Source organism: Setaria italica, chromosome I, assembly GCF_000263155.2.
Source record: "Setaria italica strain Yugu1 chromosome I, Setaria_italica_v2.0, whole genome shotgun sequence".
NCBI lineage: Eukaryota > Viridiplantae > Streptophyta > Magnoliopsida > Poales > Poaceae > Setaria > Setaria italica.
The window spans coordinates 9,608,755-9,630,162 of NC_028450.1; the positions used below are offsets into that span (position 1 = coordinate 9,608,755).

The following is a 21,408-nucleotide window of genomic DNA, read 5'->3' on the forward strand; positions in this document are numbered from 1 at the left end:
AAGAAGGCTCGGATCTTATCAGGATATAAGAAAACAAAGAATAGAGAGAAGAAAGAAAACTTATTATTGACGAGAAAGAAAACACACGATATCATTGGATTTCATTTTTTTTCTTGATTACTTCTCGTTATAGATAGATAGACCTTAAACCCTCGTAGACCCTTGTTATTGTGGTGCTTGGAGAAGCGTGCCACGCTACACAATTTGTGCCCCCTCTTTCCGCAGGCAACTTTTTGCGTCTCGCCTATTCTTCCCCAGCGAAAACCTCGCCGCCGCCGCCTCGTCCCCCGCAGCTTCGGGGCCCTAAACCCTAGGCATGGCGTCCTCCATACTCTCCGACTGCTCCTCCGCCCGCCTCCTCCCTCTCCGCCGCGCGCTCCTCCCGCAGCGGGTGCCCCGCATCCGCCCCTGCCCGGCTCTAGCTTCCTCCAGGCGCCTCTTCGCCGCCGCCCGACCGCAGCTGCTCCCGCGCCCGCCCCGCATGGATTCGGTCCCCGCCGCCGCCGCCTCTTCCGCTGAGTCAGGTGCGCATCCTCAGGCATGCTAACTTCAGATGATGTTTCCACCCCCGTACACTTGACACGCTAGTGTGTATTGTCTTCTGTCGAATTTTGGGCAAGGATTGTGACGTGGGGGAAGGTGAAAAGCCTTTAGATAGATTCTGCTAGTGTGGAGAAATTTAGGTGATGCTAAAAATGAAACCGAGAATGTATTCCCTGGAAGGAATGGCTATTTATCAGTTTAGATGTAGCAATAAGTGAAACGTCGAAACGATCAATATTGTTCTGGCATGTGTAATATTTATTTAAATCTTACACTACTTTGTGTCACCCTGACTATATTTTTTTTTTGTTACCTTCACGTGTAGCAACCGTCGCAGCTGATGCATCTGCCAAAGTGATTGATGGGAAGCTAGTGGCGAAGCAAGTGAGAGAAGAAATAGCTGTTGAGGTCACCAAGATGAAGGATGTGATCGGCATAGTGCCTGGCCTGGCAGTCATTCTTGTTGGATCAAGGAAGGATTCACAAACTTATGTGCGGAACAAGAAGAAAGCGTGTGAAGCGGTTGGTATAAAGTCGTATGAGGTCAACTTGCCAGAGGACAGTTCCGAGGAGGAGGTTATCCAGCACATAGCAAGCTTTAATAGTGACCCATCTGTGCATGGCATCTTGGTTCAGCTGCCGTTACCTCGGGTGAGTTTGCGATTGTGGTTACTCTATTGGCTACTGTAGCTATATAACCGACAAAATAGGAGTCAAGAACTGCATTTTGCCTCCTAACAACTGCCACCTGGAATATTCACGTTTTATTTTATTTTGCTTGTTAATGATTGTCTACCTGGACAGTATATGGCATAAGAGGGTAATATGTTTTATGCGTACTATCTGGTTAAATCTTCTTGAATGGTAGAGTTTTGCAACAGAGCCCAAATGTTTCCATGTCTTGTCTTGGAAGTGTTAAAATCAGCCCTCTGGTTAATTGATTGAACGGCAGAGTTTAACAATAGAGCCCCAAATGTTTCCAACTTTCCATTCACTGATGTCCTTGAAGTGTTAAAAGTAGTCCTCTGGTTAATTTTGAAAAAATAAACTTAGGATGGTACACTGTCTAATGAGTCGTGTATTATGTGGTGTTGCAAGTAAGTTGTCTTCATTCTTAGCAGTATCGTACTCTGTGCAGAAGCTTTAACTTTATTTGCATGCTACTAGATACTACATTAGTTGCAGTAGCAAATGTGAGAACATTTTTCAAGTGCTTTTAGTATCAAGGAGTACATGGCTTTCATCAACCAGTGACATTTCTGTTGTGAAATTATTTGCAGCATATGAACGATGAGAACGTTTTGAATGCTGTCAGTATTGAAAAGGATGTTGATGGCTTTCATCCCCTGAACATTGGACGACTTGCGATGCAAGGTCGAGATCCATTCTTTGTTCCTTGCACCCCAAAAGGATGCATGGAGTTGCTGCACAGATATGGAGTTGAAATAAAAGGGAAGAGAGCTGTCGTAATCGGAAGAAGCAATATTGTTGGGATGCCTGCTGCATTGTTGTTGCAAGTATGAACTGATTCTTCTTTTATTTCTAATAGTTGGAGCAATTTTATTGTGGTGTTCAATTAATCCATCTTTATATGTTTATCAGAAAGCAAATGCAACTGTCAGCATTGTGCATTCACAAACTAAGAACCCTGAGGAAATAACAAGACAGGCGGATATAATCATCGCAGCTGTTGGAGTTGCGAACTTGGTCAGAGGGAATTGGATAAAACCTGGAGCAGCTATTATTGATGTTGGCATCAACCCAGTTGATGTAAGACACCCTTTTCATAAATTACTAGTAGCATATTGCTATTTTATGTTATTTCTATCGTTTTCTTGTTTGTGTCACTCCTTTTGGGTTTCATCTCTAGTTTACCCCTGCGCTTGGGGGACTTAAAGGCTTTACTGTTGTTCTGAATACCTTTACCTTTTTTTTTCTGTCTGTTCATTTGATGTTCAAGAAATCTAGTAGCTTTAACGGGATGCATATTTCTAAATGGGAGCAGAAGACTGTATCAACTGCAAATTCCAGATACTAGATTTTATGTGATCTACATGACCTGCTGATGTACCTGTGATTTTGTTTTAGTTTCTTTGTTTTTCCTGGGCACCTTTGTTATTACATCTGGTTCAGATATGCAGAACTTTTACATTTTGGGATTTGGTGGTGGGGTGGGGTGGGGGTTCCACTGTCTTCCTGTCATCGATCAAATCTAGAAAGGGCCTACTTATTCTTGTGGTCCCCCATTCAGAATTCATTTATTAATACTTAAATTGGCTTCTTAAATTTATGAGCCCCATGTTAGAGTGTTCCAGGTTATATTTCTTCACATTGTATTATATGCATGTGCAGCATGTGATGATCAATCAATTAATACTCTTTATATCGATTTGTCCTATCCATGAGCCATCTTTCAGTGGCTATTGCCTCTTTTCCAAGCCCTTTGCGGCTTCATATTGCTTTTCTTGCTTGATATGTTTACTAATGATTTACTGATTGGGAATGCTGCAGGACCCAGAAAGCCCTCGGGGTTATAGGCTCGTCGGAGATGTCTGTTACGAGGAGGCCTCCAAGGTTGCTGGAGCGATCACACCGGTTCCTGGTGGTGTTGGGCCGATGACCATTGCAATGCTTTTGTCAAACACACTTGAGTCAGCTAAAAGAATCCACAATTTTAAATAACTGCAGAATCCAACAGAAAGAAGTTTGGATGGGTGCCTAACGTTTGATGTAGACTACAAGCAAAGGTTTTGCTCAACTGTTTTCTGTGTCTTCTGTTGGACCAGAAAAGTGCAACAGGAGCCCTAAAAAAATAAATTTTGACACAGATGAGATATGTATCCCGGCTTGATACAGTATTGTATTTGATAATGTGCCATGGAACCATACCTTTGGCACCAGTAGAATCAGGTGAATCTGAGATGTCAGTAAGTCGAGGTGTCAGTAAGCTGGGATGAATGTTGCTGCATGCATCAGACCAAATCAGCAAAATTTGTTTCCATGTCTTGACTGTGACTGGTGGGTGCCATGTCGATGTGGGATAATGCTGACAAGCGCTCCAATCTAATCTGTCCAGTTGGATCCTGTATTTTATTAGCTGTCTGCACCCATTTTTTTATGTGTGGTACACTGCACTGCACACACATGATGGTGTATTTGGTTCTTCCCAACTGCTCCCTTCTCACAGCTGGATGGGGTTTGCTGTTTGTTTATGAGAATTGTTTGTCAGCCTGTTCGCTTCAGCTTATCAACCATCGAACAGTGTTTTTCTCTCATAACAAATTAGCCGTTTCAGCTTTTCAGCCGGCTTATAAGTCCAGCCGAACAGATCGTGTCATGTGAATTACTAGTACTACAATTTTGAATCAAATGGAATGTACGATTTAGACCGTGTCATGTGAATTACTAGTACTACAATTTTGAATCAAATGGAATGTACGATTTGTGTGGCGTAGCTCTTGGTCTATTCATTAAGGCACCAGCCAAATACGCGCTATTTTTATCTTGTATATGCATCATGATTTCAAAGTTTTAAACTAAGCATTATCCGTAATCTTAGTTCATACATCATAGCAGATGGATGTCCAGCGCTGGAATCTTCTTCTGTGGCAACAAACAAATCTTCTGGACATTCTCGATGGTGTTACCTGCTGGTTGTTGGATACAGTACGGATACGTAGTACTCCCTTCGTTCCAAATTGCAGATCGTTTTAATTTTTCTAGTTCATATATATTATTATACACTAGACGTACACTATATCTAGATGCGTGAACCTAAAAACTAAAATGACATACAATTTGAAACGGGGAGAGGAGCATCTTTTATGCTGCAGAAACGTTTACCTAAACGCAGTGGCAGTTGAGTCGTTCCCTGGAAGAAGAAGCAAGAATGCCTAGCGCCTAGGTGACCCCAAATGAAAGGCACAATAAAATAAATTGTGTGTATTGTGTGGGCAGTTGGTAGGTGACCCTAAATGAAAGGCACAATAAAATAAATTATATGTATTGTGTGGGCAGTTGGTAGACACATATAAAAGGAAAAGATTGGGATGATTAGGGAAAAGACATCATCAAGAGGAGGAGACAGTAGGGCAGTTGGAGAATGCCCTTAAGTAGCATTTGGGAAATGGCTGTGGCTTAATGGCTTTCGTTGCTGAATATACGTCATCTGGAAGCATGCATTCTAGCCTATCGTGCCTAAGTATCAATATCGTAATGTTTCCACTTCTTTTAGATGAAAAATCTCAAGCCAACGGCGCGCATTGAACTCAGAAAATAATTGCCATCCAGAATCTCCAATGGCGAGTGAGATCTTTTTGGAAAGAAGAAAAAGAAAAGAAAAGGAAAACTCACCTTCCTACGTAACACTATCATGCGTATAAGCTCTTCTACAAATTTTAAATGGGAGATATGAGGATGTGATGTGTATCCTATACCACGCCTTGTTATTTTAATCTTGCTCCACATCTAATATGAACTGCATATGATACGGACGCTCGAATAATACATTGTTATTTCTATCCCGACATTTTTCTCGCTATATTCAACCAAACTTGTCGTCGAATTTACTTCCACTCTCAGCGTGCTAATTTGCTAAACAATTTGCTTATCCGTGGACGTGCATTTGCACCGATCATCCCCTCTCACACGGATGGATAGTGCCCTATTGTTTCGCCTCCATGTCTACTATCCTCCTCCATTGTCCAAACTAGAACAAGGGGACACAAGGCCCCCTATCTCTTGGAGCTTTTCGAGGAGAAGGTAGAGGTAGAAAATTTTTTTTTTATGTTTGCAACAATTATGTACAACATTTCTTCCTCATCACCATCTGTGATGAGATCTTGAAATTGAAAGATGAGAGTTGAAAATGAAAGATGAGAGATGAGGAAGAGAGAACGAACATAAAGCTGATAAGAAATATCCAAATAAGTTTAGAACTATCTCATGTGCACCATATACTAATATACCACGTTCTTTCCGCACGAGAACGAGTCCTCTGAAACTAACATCAAGAGTTCGAGACACTCACGACCAAGCGTTGCCACGACATTCTTTACTTAACTACTTCTAATTGACTAATAATTTCGATTAATTCGTGCAATAATAATAACAGAGCATAGGAGGTGCGAGGTGTGGCCGCGTAAGGGCAGTAATAATACCCCGGGGGCAGGGGCAGGGCAGCAGGGAGGGGGGCAATAAAGAAGGAAATGATGCGCGCGCACACCGTGGCCACCCCCTCTCTCTCCTCTCTCTCTCTCTCTCTCTCCTCAAGCCCTCCACCACCACCACCCACCGTTCCGGCGCGGAGACCGCTTCCCTTCCCCCACCCCCGCAACCCTCTCCTCCCCCGCCCGCCTCCTCCGCGCTTCCCTCCATTTGTCCGCGCCCCGCTCCCTCCCGATCTTAACCACCCGCCGCGCGCTCCCGCCACCCGGCTTCCTCTGGTCCGCCCTCCTTCCCCCCCTCCCTCACCACCAAAACGCTCGGCTGCCCCCAACTTTCCATCTCTCTTCTTCTTGTTCCCCCCAGAGGACGCGGAGGAGGAGGAGGAGGAAGAAGAAGCAGGAGGCCTGCCTCTCCCCCCCTGCACCGGTACCAAGAGGAGGAGGGAGGGCGGAAGAGGATGAGCGCGTCCAGGTTCATAAAGTGCGTCACGGTCGGGGACGGCGCCGTCGGCAAGACCTGCATGCTCATCTCCTACACCTCCAACACCTTCCCCACCGTACGCCCACTTCCCCCTTCCCTCTCCTTTTTTTTTCACTCATTATCTGCAAAGATTTCCTTGTCCCTTTTTTTCTGCCGGGATTTTGGTCTCGATTGGGAAAAAATGTGGAATTCCGGCCGCATTCTTGATCTGGGTGCTGGATTTGTGGGACAAATCGGGGGAAATCAAACGCCGTTGTGGCTGATTTGCCCCGCGCCTGCTAATTTGTCCCTAGTTACGACAATGCGGCTGCGAATTGCTGCAATCTTTTCATGGTTAGGGTTGGGTCGCGTACCACAGCAGCTGCCCGTTCGTCACAGAGAAAGGGGATCTTTTCTGCGCTATTCCCAAATCAGACCCGAATCGGCGCCTTTAGCACGCTAGGGTTGGGGGGAATCGCCCCCGGCGAGTCTCAAATTTGAAATTTGTTTACAAATTACTTCATTTATAGGAGTTGCTAAAAAATTGGGGGAAATGTAGATTCCCTCGCCAATCTCCGCCCCCACCTCTTGATCCGTTTCGACCAGACCAGGATCGCTTTCCCGACTTTTTAGTTACCCTGCCTGCCTGTACCCTCCTCCGCCACCCACGCCTTCCGTGTGGTTGGTGAAATGGATTGCCATTGTCTCACTTCACGCAATTCCACACTGGTTGTTGCAACAAAAGCATCGCTAGCTTTTCACGCATGCTTCCTTTTCCTACAGTAAATATAGTATTCCTCTTTACGAAAGTTTTTTTGACCATGTAGTAGCATATCCATAGCACTGGAGATTTTTTTCGAGAGAAGATGCGATTTTGATTTTCACGCGCGCTTTGTGGTAGATTAGCTTGGAGCCCTGAGTAAGTGTGACCACGGACTAGTATATCCGCAGGACCACGGTGGACCGCCCTCCATGCTCGTGGAGGGTCTAATGACAAACTTTTCTAGTTGCTTTTCGTTTAATGCGGGGATGCTTTGTGCCTTCATTCCCTCTTGTTCTCTTCCATGGGCTTGTGCCCATTTTTCAGCTTATGATTTAGTTGTGCATTTAGTGATATGTTATGTGTGTACTTACTGTTGTCACCATTGCTTTGCCAGGACTATGTTCCGACGGTGTTTGACAACTTCAGTGCGAACGTTGTGGTTGATGGTAACACTGTCAACCTCGGGCTATGGGATACTGCAGGTGACTAGCTATCTGTCTTGTTTTGCTACTTATGGCGCTTCCTCCCCCTCCCCCCCCCCCTGATTCAAGGTGGTTAAACTTCGTCTTGGGAACTACAACAGGTCAAGAGGATTACAACAGACTGAGACCACTGAGCTATCGTGGAGCTGATGTTTTCCTTCTGGCCTTCTCACTGATCAGTAAGGCTAGTTATGAGAATGTTTCAAAGAAGGCAAGACACTGATTCTTATTTTCTCTATTTCTTTTTGTTTGAGCTACCTGTTACTTTATGCCGTTTTCTATGGACATCGTTGTTTTTAGATCATTTATGTGATAGTCTTCATTTAGCTGATTTGTGATAACCTCCATTGCTCTGATTTGTCCATCACATTCTGAGTGATTGTTTTTTTCAGTAAAGAAATTCTACTATATTGTCTGGAAACACATTTCCAAAATCAATTTCTGGATAGGATTTAATACAGAGATGGTTTCCAAACTTAAATATCTTGACTTCTTGTCTACTGACTCCAAACCCTTTCCATTTTTCAGTGGATACCTGAACTGAAGCATTATGCACCCGGTGTGCCAATAATTCTCGTGGGGACAAAGCTTGGTAAGAATGATGCAGTCCTAAACTTTGAGAAATCCATCCTTCTGTGCTTGTAAGGTTCAATATGTTAATTTTTGAGGGAAGAAGTTGTTGGTGGTTGTTATTTTGATAACAATAAAATTGCATGAATTTGGCCGTGTTGTTATAATATCATGTGATGACAAAGTCTGTACACTATAAAAGCATGGCTGCTACCCGGATTGCAAATATTGTATATATACCTGTCTGAATTGACTGTTTAGTTTCTGTTCCTGTTTTTTTTGAAACTAATGCAACAGCTAATGGTTAGCTGCCCCTCAGTTTGCTGTTGTCCTGTTGGGTTCAGCGATTTTTTCTTCTTCTGGTTTCCGTAGTGCTTATAATATTTAACTAGTGGCATAACTTCTAGATAACCCATGTATGCATAATGCTACAGATTGCCAGCTGCACTGTATCTCACATTTTCACAATGTGCATTGCACTTACAGATCTTCGAGATGACAAGCAGTTCTTTGTGGACCACCCTGGTGCTGTTCCTATCACTACTGCTCAGGTATGGCTTACTGCCTTGTTTGCCCTTATGAGTATTAGATAAATGCTTGTACATCTAGTGAGTTTTGTCAAGTTTGTCCTGATTTTCTTCTTGCCCAGTCACTGTTGTCTAACTCACATTGTTACCTTGCCACCTGTAGGGAGAGGAGCTAAGAAAGCAAATAGGCGCGCCATACTACATCGAATGCAGCTCAAAGACCCAACTAGTATTGTTATCTGCTCAATCATCTTCTGATCATGCAATATCATGTGAGATACTAACAGGCTTTCTCTTTTGTTTCCACCTGAATTGCAGAACGTAAAGGGTGTCTTCGATGCGGCGATAAAGGTTGTGCTGCAGCCACCCAAGGCGAAGAAGAAGAAAAAGGCGCAGAGGGGGGCGTGCTCCATTTTGTGATCTAATCATCAGTAGACAAAGAAACAAGGGCGAAGTTGCCATGGTTTATTATCGTCGCGTCTTGCTTCAGCGAAACAGCATTGGTGGGTCCCCCTAGGTTTACTGGCAGCTGCAGCAAGTTCTTCTCTTTGTCGAGGCATTGAGCGATCCGTTTGTTTCATTTCCTCCTTCCTGCCTTGTGATTATGTGGGTGTGACTGACAAGTCGTGGCAATTAGGTAACTTGCTTAGAAGGTATTTCCCGTGTTTGAGCAAAAAAATATCTTGTTATCTCTGTTCCATAAGTAGACATGATGTAATCGTACTAAGTTTATTTTTACTTATTTCACTTCAATGGAAAATTATGCTTCCCTTCACATGATGGTCATGCCTGTACGCCAATGCATTCCTAAAGAATGCCTTCCTGTCATGTTTACTGCATTTTGTTTGGCAAATGGAGCATCCTAGTGGTTTGACTTTGCTCATTTGGATACAACAATGATCCCAAGGTTTACAGCTTGCACTGGTATTATAGTATGTGGTACCATGTAGATCATGGAGAGCATGTTTGCAAGTAGCAGTTGCAACAGAAGAATATCCATTCGTCTGATACGATATCAGAAGGTTACAGACCTTAAAAACCAGTATTATCTTTAGAAAGCCATGTGGACAGGGCAACAACTTCTTCCTATAGCCGGGGAATGTGGTGCTGCACACGTCCAGGTTCCAAAGATTTGAGTAGGATTTGGATGGTTTCATCAACGTGTGCTTCGTTTGGTTGATTCTTTCCACCACAGCCAGGCTGATCGTTATGATTTCAGTGTGAAACTTGCTGGTGCAGCAGCAGACTGGAACCAATTTGTTTTAGGGAACCATTTCACTCTTCCATTTTTGTTGTCACGTGCCATTGCTTGAAATAAAGTGTTAAATGCTTCGCATTTCATTGGGGGCGAAGAACGGTACGCTGGAAACCCTTGCATTGGTTTCTGTTCTAATGGAGCGTCTTGCAAAGAACCGAGGCAAAATGCAAAATCAGCACCAGAGCTAATAAGAACAAAAAAAAATTAAAACAAAAAACAATTTCGAGCGACAAGGAAACCTTAAATCCTATTATGCTGTGTACAATTACGTACTTGTCCCCGAGCAATGCAGTGAGTGGAGGGGTGTTTCGGTACTTTCCTATGACGGATTAGCAAAAAAAAAGTTCCGTTGCCGGCTTTCGAACCCGGGTCTCTCGGGTGAGAGCTAGACTACAACGGAAGGTTGAGACACTGGGATGAGTACATCTTAAAATCATATTTCTAAAAAGGAAGGAAAAATGCAAAAAGAATTACGACGCCTGAGAGATTCGAACTCTCGCGGGGAAACCCCATGTACTTAGCAGGCACACGCCTTAACCACTCGGCCAAAGCGTCGTTGTTGGTAGCGTAGGAGATAAAATTTATTATAATTTGGATTCAGACACGGAAGGCCATCAAAATCGTGCATATGATCGTTCTTAGTTATCATCCTTCCTGAGATCTCAACTCTAGGCTTAGTTAGTGAATTAAAGCAATCTTATTGTTCATGGATGTTGGTTACATGTGATCTTGTCCCCTGCCTGCTCTGCTCTCTCACTCCGCCACTCATGCTCCCTGAGCTGCTTGAGTGAGGAGAGCTGAAAGAGCTCTAGCCCATGGCGTACTTCTGCGTCCACCCCCTTGCCGTGGACTCGTATCTGAGGCGGTCGGTCTTGCACATGTGCGCGATCTCCGGCACCAGCGGGTCGTCCGGGTTTGGGTCCGTCAGCAGCGAGCAAATGGAGAGCAGGACCTTGGAGATGGTCAGCGCCGGGCTCCACTGCTCCTTGAGAATGTCCAGGCAGATGTTGCCGTTGCTGTTAATGTTCGGGTGGAACACCTTCGTCTTGAACGCCACCTGTTTCATTTGTTCGTGGTTTTCATTCATTCAGTTCGTCGTCGTCAATGAGCATGAGATTCTCAGCTCATACTTCATAACATTGCATAATTCAGCGAAATTTTGGAGATGAAGAGTGGGTGAGTACCTTGGGAGGCTTGAATGGATAGTCTGGAGGGAAGTGGATGGTGACCAGGAACACGCCTCCAGAGTAGGGGCTGTCGCTGGGGCCGATGATCGTCGCTTGCCAGTGGAATATGTCATCAGACACAGGGCCTGATCACAAAGAACAGTTGAACCAGAATTCAGAAGAAAGAAAATTCAACTTTGAACTTCCTTTTTCTTTGGGGTCTGAAATTGTATGCCTGACCATGTGTACACCAAACTGATTGATACCTGCGCTGCAGGACGTCGGTGGATCCCTCTGCAGGTCCTTGAGCTCCTTGATGATTCTCCGCAGCGCCATGGATATCGGATCCTTGCACTAGCTCCTGAACAGCTCTTGAAAGGAATGAAGAGTGCCTTATTGATCTGAAAGTCTCAAACTGCACAACTAACGAAACCGGTTTGCTTCGGTGTCCGGGAACCGAGGATCGCTGGGCCTCTATATATACACCCACAGAAAGAAAGAATTTTGTTCTTGCCCGCTGAAAAGAACCTTTTGGCCATGGTCAATGGCATTAGATTCTTGAATGAGATGGAAGAAGAAAGCAAAAGGCTAGAGCAATGATAATAAACAATGACAATATCACACCAAATATTCTCCGTGAAGATCAAACTAGCGGTCGCGCATTTGCGCTTGTGCTTGAAATGAATTTAGGGTTCCAAGGGAATGTATTCACCGTGAAGCTAGTGAAGAGGTGAGATTCTGACCGAAAGGGCGATTGCAAGTGGGAAAAAGTAGTGCCATAACATAACTTGTACAACCGACGGCTCTGGTTCGTCGAACGTGATGTTCATTTCAGTGGCAACAAAAATGGAAGAGAAGATGTCCCATAGAAAGAAAAAATAGAAAAAAAATCATCTTTGCATCTAATATCATCGGACATCCGGTCGGTGTGTGTTCTTGGTAGCATATGCTTATGGGCCTGAACTGTCGAAATATTCTAGCTTATCACAAGTAGAATCTTGGCTGTTTGAGGCCAAATCATACAGTACTGCCTCATGGTTCTTCGGTATGGAGCATCTTCGGTAGAACTTTGGTTCGATTCTCGTTGAGCAATCGATTCAGAGCAAGACTTTGAGGCTCCATTTGGTTTCACGGAATTGGGGTAGCTCAACTTCGATTTCCGTGTGGCAATCGAAATGGGTTCCAATTTCATTGCTGTGTCTGGTTAGCAAGGAAAAGCATTGAGACAACATCAGATTCAACCAATTCCAACTACGGCTGCCAATCTTGAGAAATGGAAATCCTTTGCGTCAGTAAAATTGTGAATGCAACGAAAGTTGAACAGCGCGGCTGGGGACCATCTTTTTTGACCCCCGCGTCGTCTCTCTCGGGAGCGCACGTCGGCCGCCGCCGTCATCCCTTGCCGACGACGGCGACGGTGGCGGCGGCGGCCAGCGACAGCCCCCCAAGCGGAGGCAGCCGCGTTTTCATCCCGTTTTCCCCTTCTCCAACCCCTCCTGCTCCTCCTTCCCCTTCATCCTTGGCTTGGTCCGGCGGCAGTTCGGCATGGTTGGTGGCAGGATCCGCGAGGTAGGGTACCGAATCTGTGCTCTCCCTGCGGGATTCGCTCGGATTCGGTGGCGGCCGGTGCGGGTCGGGCGCGGCTGGGCGGCGGCTGCTGCTCCCCTGCCTGCGCAACGGTGGGCGCTGGTGCTGCAGTTTCGTGTAGCGGCGGCCCAGATCCAGCCGGAGGCAGCGTGATACGGCGGCGCGTGCGTCGGGCGCGCGGCTTGGCCCGGCGATGGCGGCTGGCGAGCGACGTTGCCCGATAAGGGCGGCGACCGCGCCTGGCGTGCGGCGTGGCTCGGCTGCGGCGACTGCTCCCGGCAGAGTCACGAGAGAGATGTCCCAATGCAACCCGGTCGATGATGTGGTGTTGAGTTGGGTTTGTCGATATCCCAATCCAACCAACGTCCCAATCTAAGTTGACGTCCCAATCTAACTGGCTGATGTTGTGTTGAGTTTGTTGTCCTAATCCAACCAACAGACGATGTGTCGTTAAGTTGAGTTTATTGATGTTCCAATCCAACCAACATGTTAATGTCCCAATCCAACCAATATGTTTATGTCCCAATTCAACCAATGTCCAAATCCAACCAATATGTTTATGTCCCAATTCAACCGGCGATGTTCAACCGGCGATGTTGTGTTGTTAAGTTTGGAGCTGATGTTGTGTTGCTGAATTATGTTAATGTTCCAATCCAACGGACGATGATGTTGTGCGATGATGTTGTGTTGCTCAGTTAAGTTTGGTTGGAGTTGGGGACCGTTTCCTCAGGCTGGGCTTATTCTACTTTTTAATATAATCTCGTTAAAAAAAAGAAAGTTGAACAGCGCTCGTTGGGCCGAAGCCTTGGTGCTCGAACTGCCTGCCCCGGTGACGAGAGCAAGCCCATGCGGCCGGCATTGCGGGCTGGGCTCATCTGGGCCAAGCTGAACTCGGGAATACTTCCGCCATAACAAACTCCAGTTGGATAATGCTTTGATTCGAAGCAGCAGAGAACAGAACTCTCCGAATTCTGCAAACTTCAATTTAAAATTTAATTTGAATTGGTTGGGGCGCGCCAGGCCCTGCCAGCAGTGCAACGGCTGGGCGACGCTCGAGGACCCCAGTGGCAAGCCACTGTAGTGGGCCCTCCCCCACAAAAAATAAATTTAATATCGAAGTGGGCACATGGCCCACATATCAGATATTAAACTGATAAGAACAGATACTACACTTGATCTTAGCCAAAAGGCCGAGAAAGGTATGCTCTGGGAGGAAGCCCTGGGTCTCGTTATATAGCTGGTCGACGCCTCCGTGCTGCTAGGCTTGGCGAGGTGGGACAAACAGCTCAACGCGCTGCGCCGCTGCCGATCAGCGCTTCGGCCGAGCGCTGTGCCGTGCCATATGTAATGGGCCGCGGCCCATCAAGTGTTGCCGCCTTCTCTTATCCTTTGACTTCTACGTAGGCCCACCACTACCAAACGGCAGGACGTCTAAGCCCAGCACACCGGATGCTCTTCTTTTCAGTTCTTTTTTATTGTCTGTTCTTTGCCAGCCCCAATGACTATAACGACTTTTATTCGGAAATTTTATCTCTGGGCTGGCGGCGTGTGTGGGTTTGCCTTGTGTTGGGCCTCTGCTGTGGCCACATGGCCCACAAGCCCGCACAACCTCGCCATCCTCCTCCTCCTCCCGTTCCCCAACCCGCGCGAGGTCGCCGCCGAACCCTACCTCAGACATCAGTCCCTCTCGTCCGATCTCTCCTTCCAACACCCATAGCTCTCCTCCAATCTCCTTTTCTTCGATTGGGACCCATAATTGCCATGCCGTTGTATCGTTTTTTATCGTTGGTCCTGTATATAGTCAGGTCTGGGTTTCAGAGCTCACTTGTGCTGTGAGGGCTCAGAACATGTTGTTTGCCCCGTTTCTAGACACGGGTAATTTCTCTCTCTTGCAACGACCTCAGGGTAGCAGCATTTTCGTTGAGTCCAATATGTATTGCAGTAATATATAGATACAGTAGTTGTTGTTGATTGCAAGAATTTTTCATGCTTACTGCTTGGTTCTTTGCAACTTGAGGAGGACAGAGCTCACAATGAGGAGATGAGATATATCATTGATAATTAATATGTGTAAAGCGATGAAGATCAGTGACTGGTTTAGCCTGCAGGCAGGAGAGCTTTAAGAAGCTCCGCAAACATCTTGCATGAGGGTCCTTTGATCGTGTCAAAGAATCTACCCAGATCTTTTCGAAAGAATGTATATTAGAGCTAGCTCTTGTGTTACTGGAGGAGGACTTCCTTTCTGAAGCCATTTCAAGGCAAACAAGGAGGCCGGGAAGAAGATGAGCCAAGCAACGGGAAAGGCGCAGGATGTGATAAAAGAAGAGCTTGAGAAGAACAACAAGCAGTACGAAGAGCATCTTGAAGATGAAGCTTAGGAGGATGACAAGGGTATGCATGTGGATGGAGGGGATGAGATTGAAGATCCTGGTAAGTTGACTATGTCGAAATCATAAGAGCTAGGTGATTATGGTGATGAGGACTGTCCATGAGTAAGAAATTGAGCAAGAAGGATAAGCTGATGGACAGGAAGCTCTTGAAATACCAAGTGAAATAACATGGGTTATTGTTGATGAGAAATTCAAGGAAGTTGTGGTATCAAGGTACAGGAAAGATAGAGCGTGGTGAGCAACTAACATTTTTTTACCCGTATGACCAAAACACCTGCTCAGAAGCTTGAAATCCTTTTCCACGTGATTTCTGCACGGTTTGATGTTGTCAAAGAATCGTACAGTATGATTTAAACATTAGTGTTCTCAGAACTATCTATTTCCATATGATAATTGTTGTATCACAAGATTTACCTGTAATTGTTTTTTTTAAAGAACATAGGTTTATGCATTATATTTGTATACAAAGCTGTCAAAAGCAACGAAGAAAGACTCAGGAAAAAAAGAGAACAAGCAAAAGAAATATGTTTCAAGAGATCAATGTTCCACTTTATGGTTGTAAGCCAGCAAAGTAGGATTACTACGTTAATTGAACATTACCACACACATCCTTTTCTTCCATCAGAAATTGGCATCTTATCCTTTGGATTCATATCATCTCGAACGGGTATCTAAAATGACAAAGTTTTCTCAATCTTTTTTCTAGTCATTAAATATTGTAGCCCAAAAAATGTATATATCATTGAATAAAATATAAGTTGGCTACGCCATATTTATGAAATAAGCAACAGATCCAAATTGTCCACAAAGGAAGAGCCTGCATAAATGCACGATTCAAAATAATCAGTCCAAGTGCAAAAGAAATGTTATGTCCATATTTATTATTGCAGCCATGGAACCATCCTTTTTCATTATACCAAATCCACAAGAGAAATATGAGAACAAGGATGTCCCACATTAATTGTGGTGGAATTATAAAAGCAATATGCGTATCTTTTGGGCATCATTTTTAGATGTTTTTGGGTATATCTTTTTCTATAAGGTTTGCATTAATAAGCTACAAGTGTATATCTGTTCACTTTATACTTTCCACCCAAACTTCTTTAAAATTTCAAAGTTTTAATTTGGTCCTTGTGACTTGTACAATCTTATGTAAAAGAAATGATACACATATTGCAAAATTTAACCTATGTAATGTGGTTGGGTATTTTCCTTCCTAATTGTAGTTTATAAGAAATGTTGGCCATTGTTCAAAATCAAGTTATAAATACAGGTAACTCAATTATTGTCGTGTTGAAAGGTCAAATTGGCATATAGCGATCGACTGGCGTATCATCATAAATTAGTAGATATGTTTGACGATAGCATAATTGGAAGAAGATACTGGAACCAACATATTCCAAGCACGCGGCATGCTTCTCCAGATATCGTGAAGTGCCATCACCCGCAAACATGAAATCGTTGCATCATTGTCTTCGGGAATGCCAAAACGCGACATGATGCTAGAGCCAAACGAAGCAGCCATGACATTCCACGACTTTTATTGGTTGATATTGTGACGAATACATTTAATCGATATGCTCGATCTACCTGGCATTCCCGCGTAGCGTGTACCAACTAAAAGAACGGCTCCTGAATACTTCCAAATTTGATTCAACAACCTCTGGATATGCCAAAACCACATCGGACAACGAGTGTGATGCCAAACATCAACGGGCGCAAATCGCGCGTGCAAAGCTGTAGTACCTGACTGGATAGCTTCTCTAACGAGATGTCCGTTGCTCACCTCGAAATCGTGAATCCCACGTTCTCCATGGCGGCATTCTTTTGCACACAAGAGCCCTTTTAAACCCTTCATTCCTCTTCTCCTCCCCAAACATATTCTTCCCCTTCTTGAGAAGAGCCTTCTATTGAAATTGCTACAAAATCTAGGCCCCATTTTGCAAATTCCCTAGCAGCTATGCACCTCCAGCCGCCCCTGCCACTGCTATATCTACCCCGCCGCTTCTCCCCCACAGAGCATTCCCCACCACCACCACCACCGGAAGGAAGCTCACTCTCTCCTCCCATGCAAGGAAGCTCAAGCTCCTCGTGCGTCAACAAGCCCTCCCTGGCGCCGCCCGTCCCCGGAGCCGATGGCCCGCCGGCGGCGCGCCGCATCGTGGCGGCCCACCGGCTCCCCCTCCGCGCGTCGCCGGACCCGGACTCGCCGTTCGGCTTCGCCTTCTCCCTCGACCCCGACGCGCCCTCGCTCCAGCTCTCGCGCGGTTTCTCCCCCGCGCCCGTCACCTACATCGGCACCCTCCCCGCCTCGGTCGAATCCAAGATCGTCCCCTCCGACGAGCTTAATGACTACCTCATGGAGAACTTCTCCTGCCTTCCCGTGCACCTCGACGGCGGCCGCCACGCCGAGTTCTACGACGGCTTCTGCAAGCGCTACCTGTGGCCGCTTCTCCATTACCTGCTCCCGTTCACGGTGGCCGACGCCGGCAACCTGTACTTCGACGAAGCCGAGTACAGAGCGTTCATTGCGGCGAACAGGCAGTTCGCCGACCGCGTGATCCAGGTGCTCTCCCCCGACGACGGCGACCTCGTCATCGTCCATGACTACCACCTCTGGGCGCTCCCCACCTTCCTCCGCCGCAAGTGCCCGCGCGCCGGCGTCGGGCTGTTCCTCCACACGCCGTTCCCCTCCGCCGAGATCCTCAGCTCCGTCGCCGTCTGCGACGAACTCCTACGCGGTCTACTCAACGCCGACCTCGTTGGCTTCCACACCTCCTACTACGCCCACCAATTCGTCTCCTGCTGCTGGGGCCTCCTCGGCGTCTCCTACAACATCTCCTCCCTGCACGGCGGCCACGTGGGCATCAACTACCACGGGCGGACCGTGCTGGTCAAGACCTTCACCGTTGGCGTCGACATGGGCCGGCTCCGCGCCACGCTGGCCTCGCCGGAGGCCGCCGCCAAGGCCAAGGAGATCGCCGAGGCGTACCGCGGCCGCGTCCTCATGGTCGGTGTCGACGACGTCGACCCCTTCAAGGGCGTGGGCCTGAAGCTCCTCGCCTTGGAGAAGATGCTCGAAGCGGACCAGGACATGCGCCGACGAGTGGTCCTCGTGCAGATCAACAACCCCGCGCGCAGCGCCGGCGGCGATGCTGATGACGTCCGTAGCGAGGCGGCGCAGATCGAGCGGCGCATCAACAGGCGCTTCGGGGACGGCGGCGAGCTGGTCGTCGCCATCGACGGGCCAGTGCCCATGTGGGTGAAGGCGGCCTACTACGCCGCCGCCGACTGCTGCGTCGTCACCGCCGTGCGCGACGGGCTCAACCGGATCCCCTACTTCTACACGGTGTGCCGCGAGGAGGGCGCGCGGCGGGGCGGCGCCGTCGTCGTGTCCCAGTTCGCCGGCTGCGCAGCGTCGCTGGGCGGCGCGATCCGCGTGAACCCGTTGGACCCCGCGGCCCTGGCCGACGCCATGCGCGCCGCCGTCACCATGGACGCCGAGGAGAGGCAGGCGCGGCACAGCGCCAACTACGGCTACCTCCGCGCGCACGATGTCGCCGACTGGGCGCGGTCGTTCGACAAGGCCCTGAACCTCGCCTGCAGGGACCACGCGGCGTTGTTGCTTGTCGGGTTCGGGCTCGGGCTGGGGTACCGCGCAATGGCGCTCCGGCCGAGGTTCCAGGCGCTCACGGCGGAGCACGTCCGGCCGTCGTACCGCGACGCCGCGTGCAGGCTGATCCTGCTGGACTACGACGGGACCATGGTGCCCGAGCAGCAGGACGAGAGGAAGGGGGCGCCGGATGCTGGAATTGTCCGCCTCCTCAACGAGCTCTGCGCCGACCCGAAGAACGTCGTCTTCCTCGTCAGCGGCCGCGGCAAGGATCAGCTGGCGGCGTGGTTCGCTTCCTGCGAGAAGCTCGGCATCTGCGCGGAGCATGGCTACTTCACAAGGTGAAACAACAATTCAACAATTCACTGCCTTCCTTCAGTTATTACTTTTTTTTTGAAAAAGCTCCTTCAGTTATTACTGATCTCGGTCAAAGGTTTGAGATTATTGTGAAGAACCGATCAAGATTTGAGATTGAGATAGACTGCATTGCGACATGTCTATATAAAATATGCATCAGGTGGAGCAAGGGCGATCCATGGGAGGTGATGAACAAGCAGGTGGTGCCTGGCGGCACTGGATCTGGATGGAAGGCGGTAGCTGAGCGAGTGATGAGGCAGTACATGGAGGCAACCGCTGGCTCCTACATGGAGACGAAGGAGATCGCGCTGGCGTGGCACTACCAGAACGCCGACCCGGTGGTGGGCCCGTGCCAGGCCAAGGAGCTCCACGACCACCTCGTCGGCCTGCTCGCCGACGAGCCGGCGTCCGTGGCCATCGGCAGCCAGATCGTGGAAGTGAACCCTCAGGTGCGTGTTGACCGATCGATCAATGCAATTTCAATTCATCGTTTAATTTGTTTGTCTCGATCACCGACAAGTTGGTACTGATTTCTCCTTTTTTTGTCCGCGTGAAAATTAAAATTGCAGGGCGTGAACAAGGGCGTGGCGGTGAGGGGCGTGCTGTCGGCGATGTCGCGGCGCGGGGTGGCGGCGCCGGACCTGGCGCTGTGCTTCGGGGACGGCGAGGCCGACGAGGACATGTTCGAGGCCCTGGCGAGGTCCGGCGCGCGCCTCGCTGCGGGCGCGAGGGTGTTCGCGTGCACCGTGGGGAAGAAGGCGACCGAGGCGGCGTTCTACGTGGAGGAGCCCGCGGACGTGGTCGGCCTGCTCCGCGCCCTGGCACGCTGCTACTCCTACTAGCTCGGCCGAATCGCCGGCTGGCTGGCGGCGCTAAAGCTGCCAGCCGCGGCGGCCGGTGGGGATCTCCTGGATCCAGCCGATCGGACCGTCCAATATCGATCTCGATCGAGAAATTAAGAACAGTTGTTAGTCGATTGTTATTACCGGTGTGTGCAAGAACAATACTCCATGAACGAACTACCTAGTGGTGTGGAGCTATATATACATATCATCAAAATCAAAAATATATATAATATATATAATATATGTTTGTTTGGCTTTGTTCTATATATGTGTATATATAATATATGCATCATATTAGGAAATTAAAGACCGAAAGAGGAAGAGGGCTGATGATGATATGATGCACGCATGGGCTGCATGCCACTGTAGCTGACTGGAGAGTGGATCGGATTATCTGAAGAGTGGATCGGAGTGCCTGCATCTAGGATCTACACCTGCCTGTCCGCAGGCACATTGCATACGCGGCGGATCGGACCAGGTCGTCAGATACCTGACAAGTAAGGCAAGGAAAGGGAAAGCTACAAGGAAGCGGCACGCTCATCATCATCGGCCAGGCCACCGACCGCCGGAAATTAGGACGTAATCTCTTCCGCGATGACGAAGACGATGACACTGCCCGGCCGGCCGGGTCGACCGCCGGACCTTACTACACAGCCGATCGAGCAACTACCGGCCACCGCACCACCGCCGGCGACGAGCACCTTGAGTACGTGTGACACGCAGGCACGGACAGACACTATCACACTACACCTGGAATGGCTTTCGTATGCAACATTGCAACTACTAGATAGATAGATAGATACAAGTAGGTGGCCGGTGTCTCTATTATGTATGACTCTTACCAATCTAGATGATCGATCACTCTGCTCTTCCGAGGATACAGCTCAATTCCATATAGGGGATGTGAGCCTGTGACCGGCCGGCGGCCCAGAAACACGATGCAGCCCATCAGGTTGTAGGCCCGTTAGTGGAGAATATAGACCAAAGACCTCTTGGTCCTGCTTATATTGAAAGCATCGGGTAGCTGCTGGGGTTTCCAGCTTTACAGAAGAAGCACCATTACAATCACACCTCCACGCCGGCACAAGAACTAGCTTTTGTCAGGTACTCCATGTTTCTACCATCGAAATCTACTTAACAGAAAAAGGAAAGGCAAAAGATTGCGTCGTAGTTCTGTTTTGCTTCCGTCGCTCGCCGTCCGCCACCACGCCATCATCTTGCGCGTCGCTTCGACAGATCACCTCGCCACGCCCTGCCATCAGATCCCCTGTAATTCCTGTTTCAGCTTCAGCAGTAGTTCTTCCCGCCTTGTTCGCCCCTCCACAGCCGCCATCTTGCACCAGTTGGAGTTGAGCAGTCAAATAGCAGTACTAGATCAAGAAGAAGTAATCAGAATTCACAAGAGTGAGCGATCAACACGATCACCTTGACCATGCGTTTTTGAATCTGAAATGTTTCGCAACGCCTTTTCTGTTGTGCCTGTCCTTTTTCTGTCACTGTTGGGCTGAGAGCTCTGACGCATGGACATTGCATCACCAAAGATATCACCACCAGCTGAATCGATCTCTTCTTCCTTCCAACAACCTCTGCGTCTAACACGGGACCAGATGGCAGCTCGTGTCCATTGACTCCCGGCCTCATAATTCTGTAGTTATGGTCTGTATCGGATTTCATGTACCGAA

The 21,408-nt window shown here is 47.9% G+C and overlaps 5 protein-coding genes and 1 non-coding gene across 6 annotated transcripts; 4 read left to right on the plus strand and 2 right to left on the minus strand.

The window, feature by feature from the left end:
* The first annotated feature begins 178 nt into the window (after positions 1-178).
* LOC101784212 (bifunctional protein FolD 4, chloroplastic) lies at positions 179-3,639 on the plus strand. The gene is made up of 5 exons (XM_004952040.3): positions 179-524; positions 869-1,194; positions 1,824-2,060; positions 2,146-2,313; positions 3,055-3,639. Exons 1-5 carry the CDS (start codon positions 317-319, stop codon positions 3,223-3,225), a joined length of 1,110 nt encoding a protein of 369 aa, XP_004952097.1. The 5' UTR covers positions 179-316; the 3' UTR covers positions 3,226-3,639.
* A 2,147-nt stretch (positions 3,640-5,786) lies between these two features.
* Positions 5,787-9,285, plus strand: LOC101783804 (rac-like GTP-binding protein 6). The gene is made up of 8 exons (XM_012847879.3): positions 5,787-5,987; positions 6,073-6,265; positions 7,326-7,413; positions 7,515-7,624; positions 7,942-8,005; positions 8,470-8,534; positions 8,674-8,739; positions 8,829-9,285. The coding sequence occupies exons 2-8, from the start codon at positions 6,167-6,169 to the stop codon at positions 8,928-8,930; spliced, it is 594 nt and encodes a 197-aa protein (XP_012703333.1). The 5' UTR covers positions 5,787-5,987; positions 6,073-6,166; the 3' UTR covers positions 8,931-9,285.
* Positions 9,286-10,241: 956 nt separating this feature from the next.
* TRNAS-GCU lies at positions 10,242-10,323 on the minus strand. Its single transcript has one exon. It is a non-coding gene; the product is annotated as a tRNA-Ser (tRNA).
* A 20-nt stretch (positions 10,324-10,343) lies between these two features.
* LOC101785004 (ubiquitin-conjugating enzyme E2 28) lies at positions 10,344-11,396 on the minus strand. Its single transcript, XM_004952042.3, has 3 exons — positions 11,201-11,396; positions 10,953-11,080; positions 10,344-10,825 (listed from the first exon to the last, which is right to left on the minus strand). The coding sequence occupies exons 1-3, from the start codon at positions 11,268-11,270 to the stop codon at positions 10,577-10,579; spliced, it is 447 nt and encodes a 148-aa protein (XP_004952099.1). The 5' UTR covers positions 11,271-11,396; the 3' UTR covers positions 10,344-10,576.
* Positions 11,397-16,979: 5,583 nt separating this feature from the next.
* LOC111257844 (probable alpha,alpha-trehalose-phosphate synthase [UDP-forming] 11) lies at positions 16,980-18,869 on the plus strand. Its single transcript, XM_022828033.1, has one exon. The coding sequence runs from the start codon at positions 16,980-16,982 to the stop codon at positions 18,867-18,869; it is 1,890 nt and encodes a 629-aa protein (XP_022683768.1).
* A 200-nt stretch (positions 18,870-19,069) lies between these two features.
* Positions 19,070-19,723, plus strand: LOC101785973 (alpha,alpha-trehalose-phosphate synthase [UDP-forming] 5). Its single transcript, XM_022828036.1, has 2 exons — positions 19,070-19,330; positions 19,451-19,723. The coding sequence occupies exons 1-2, from the start codon at positions 19,070-19,072 to the stop codon at positions 19,721-19,723; spliced, it is 534 nt and encodes a 177-aa protein (XP_022683771.1).
* The last annotated feature ends 1,685 nt before the right edge of the window (positions 19,724-21,408 follow it).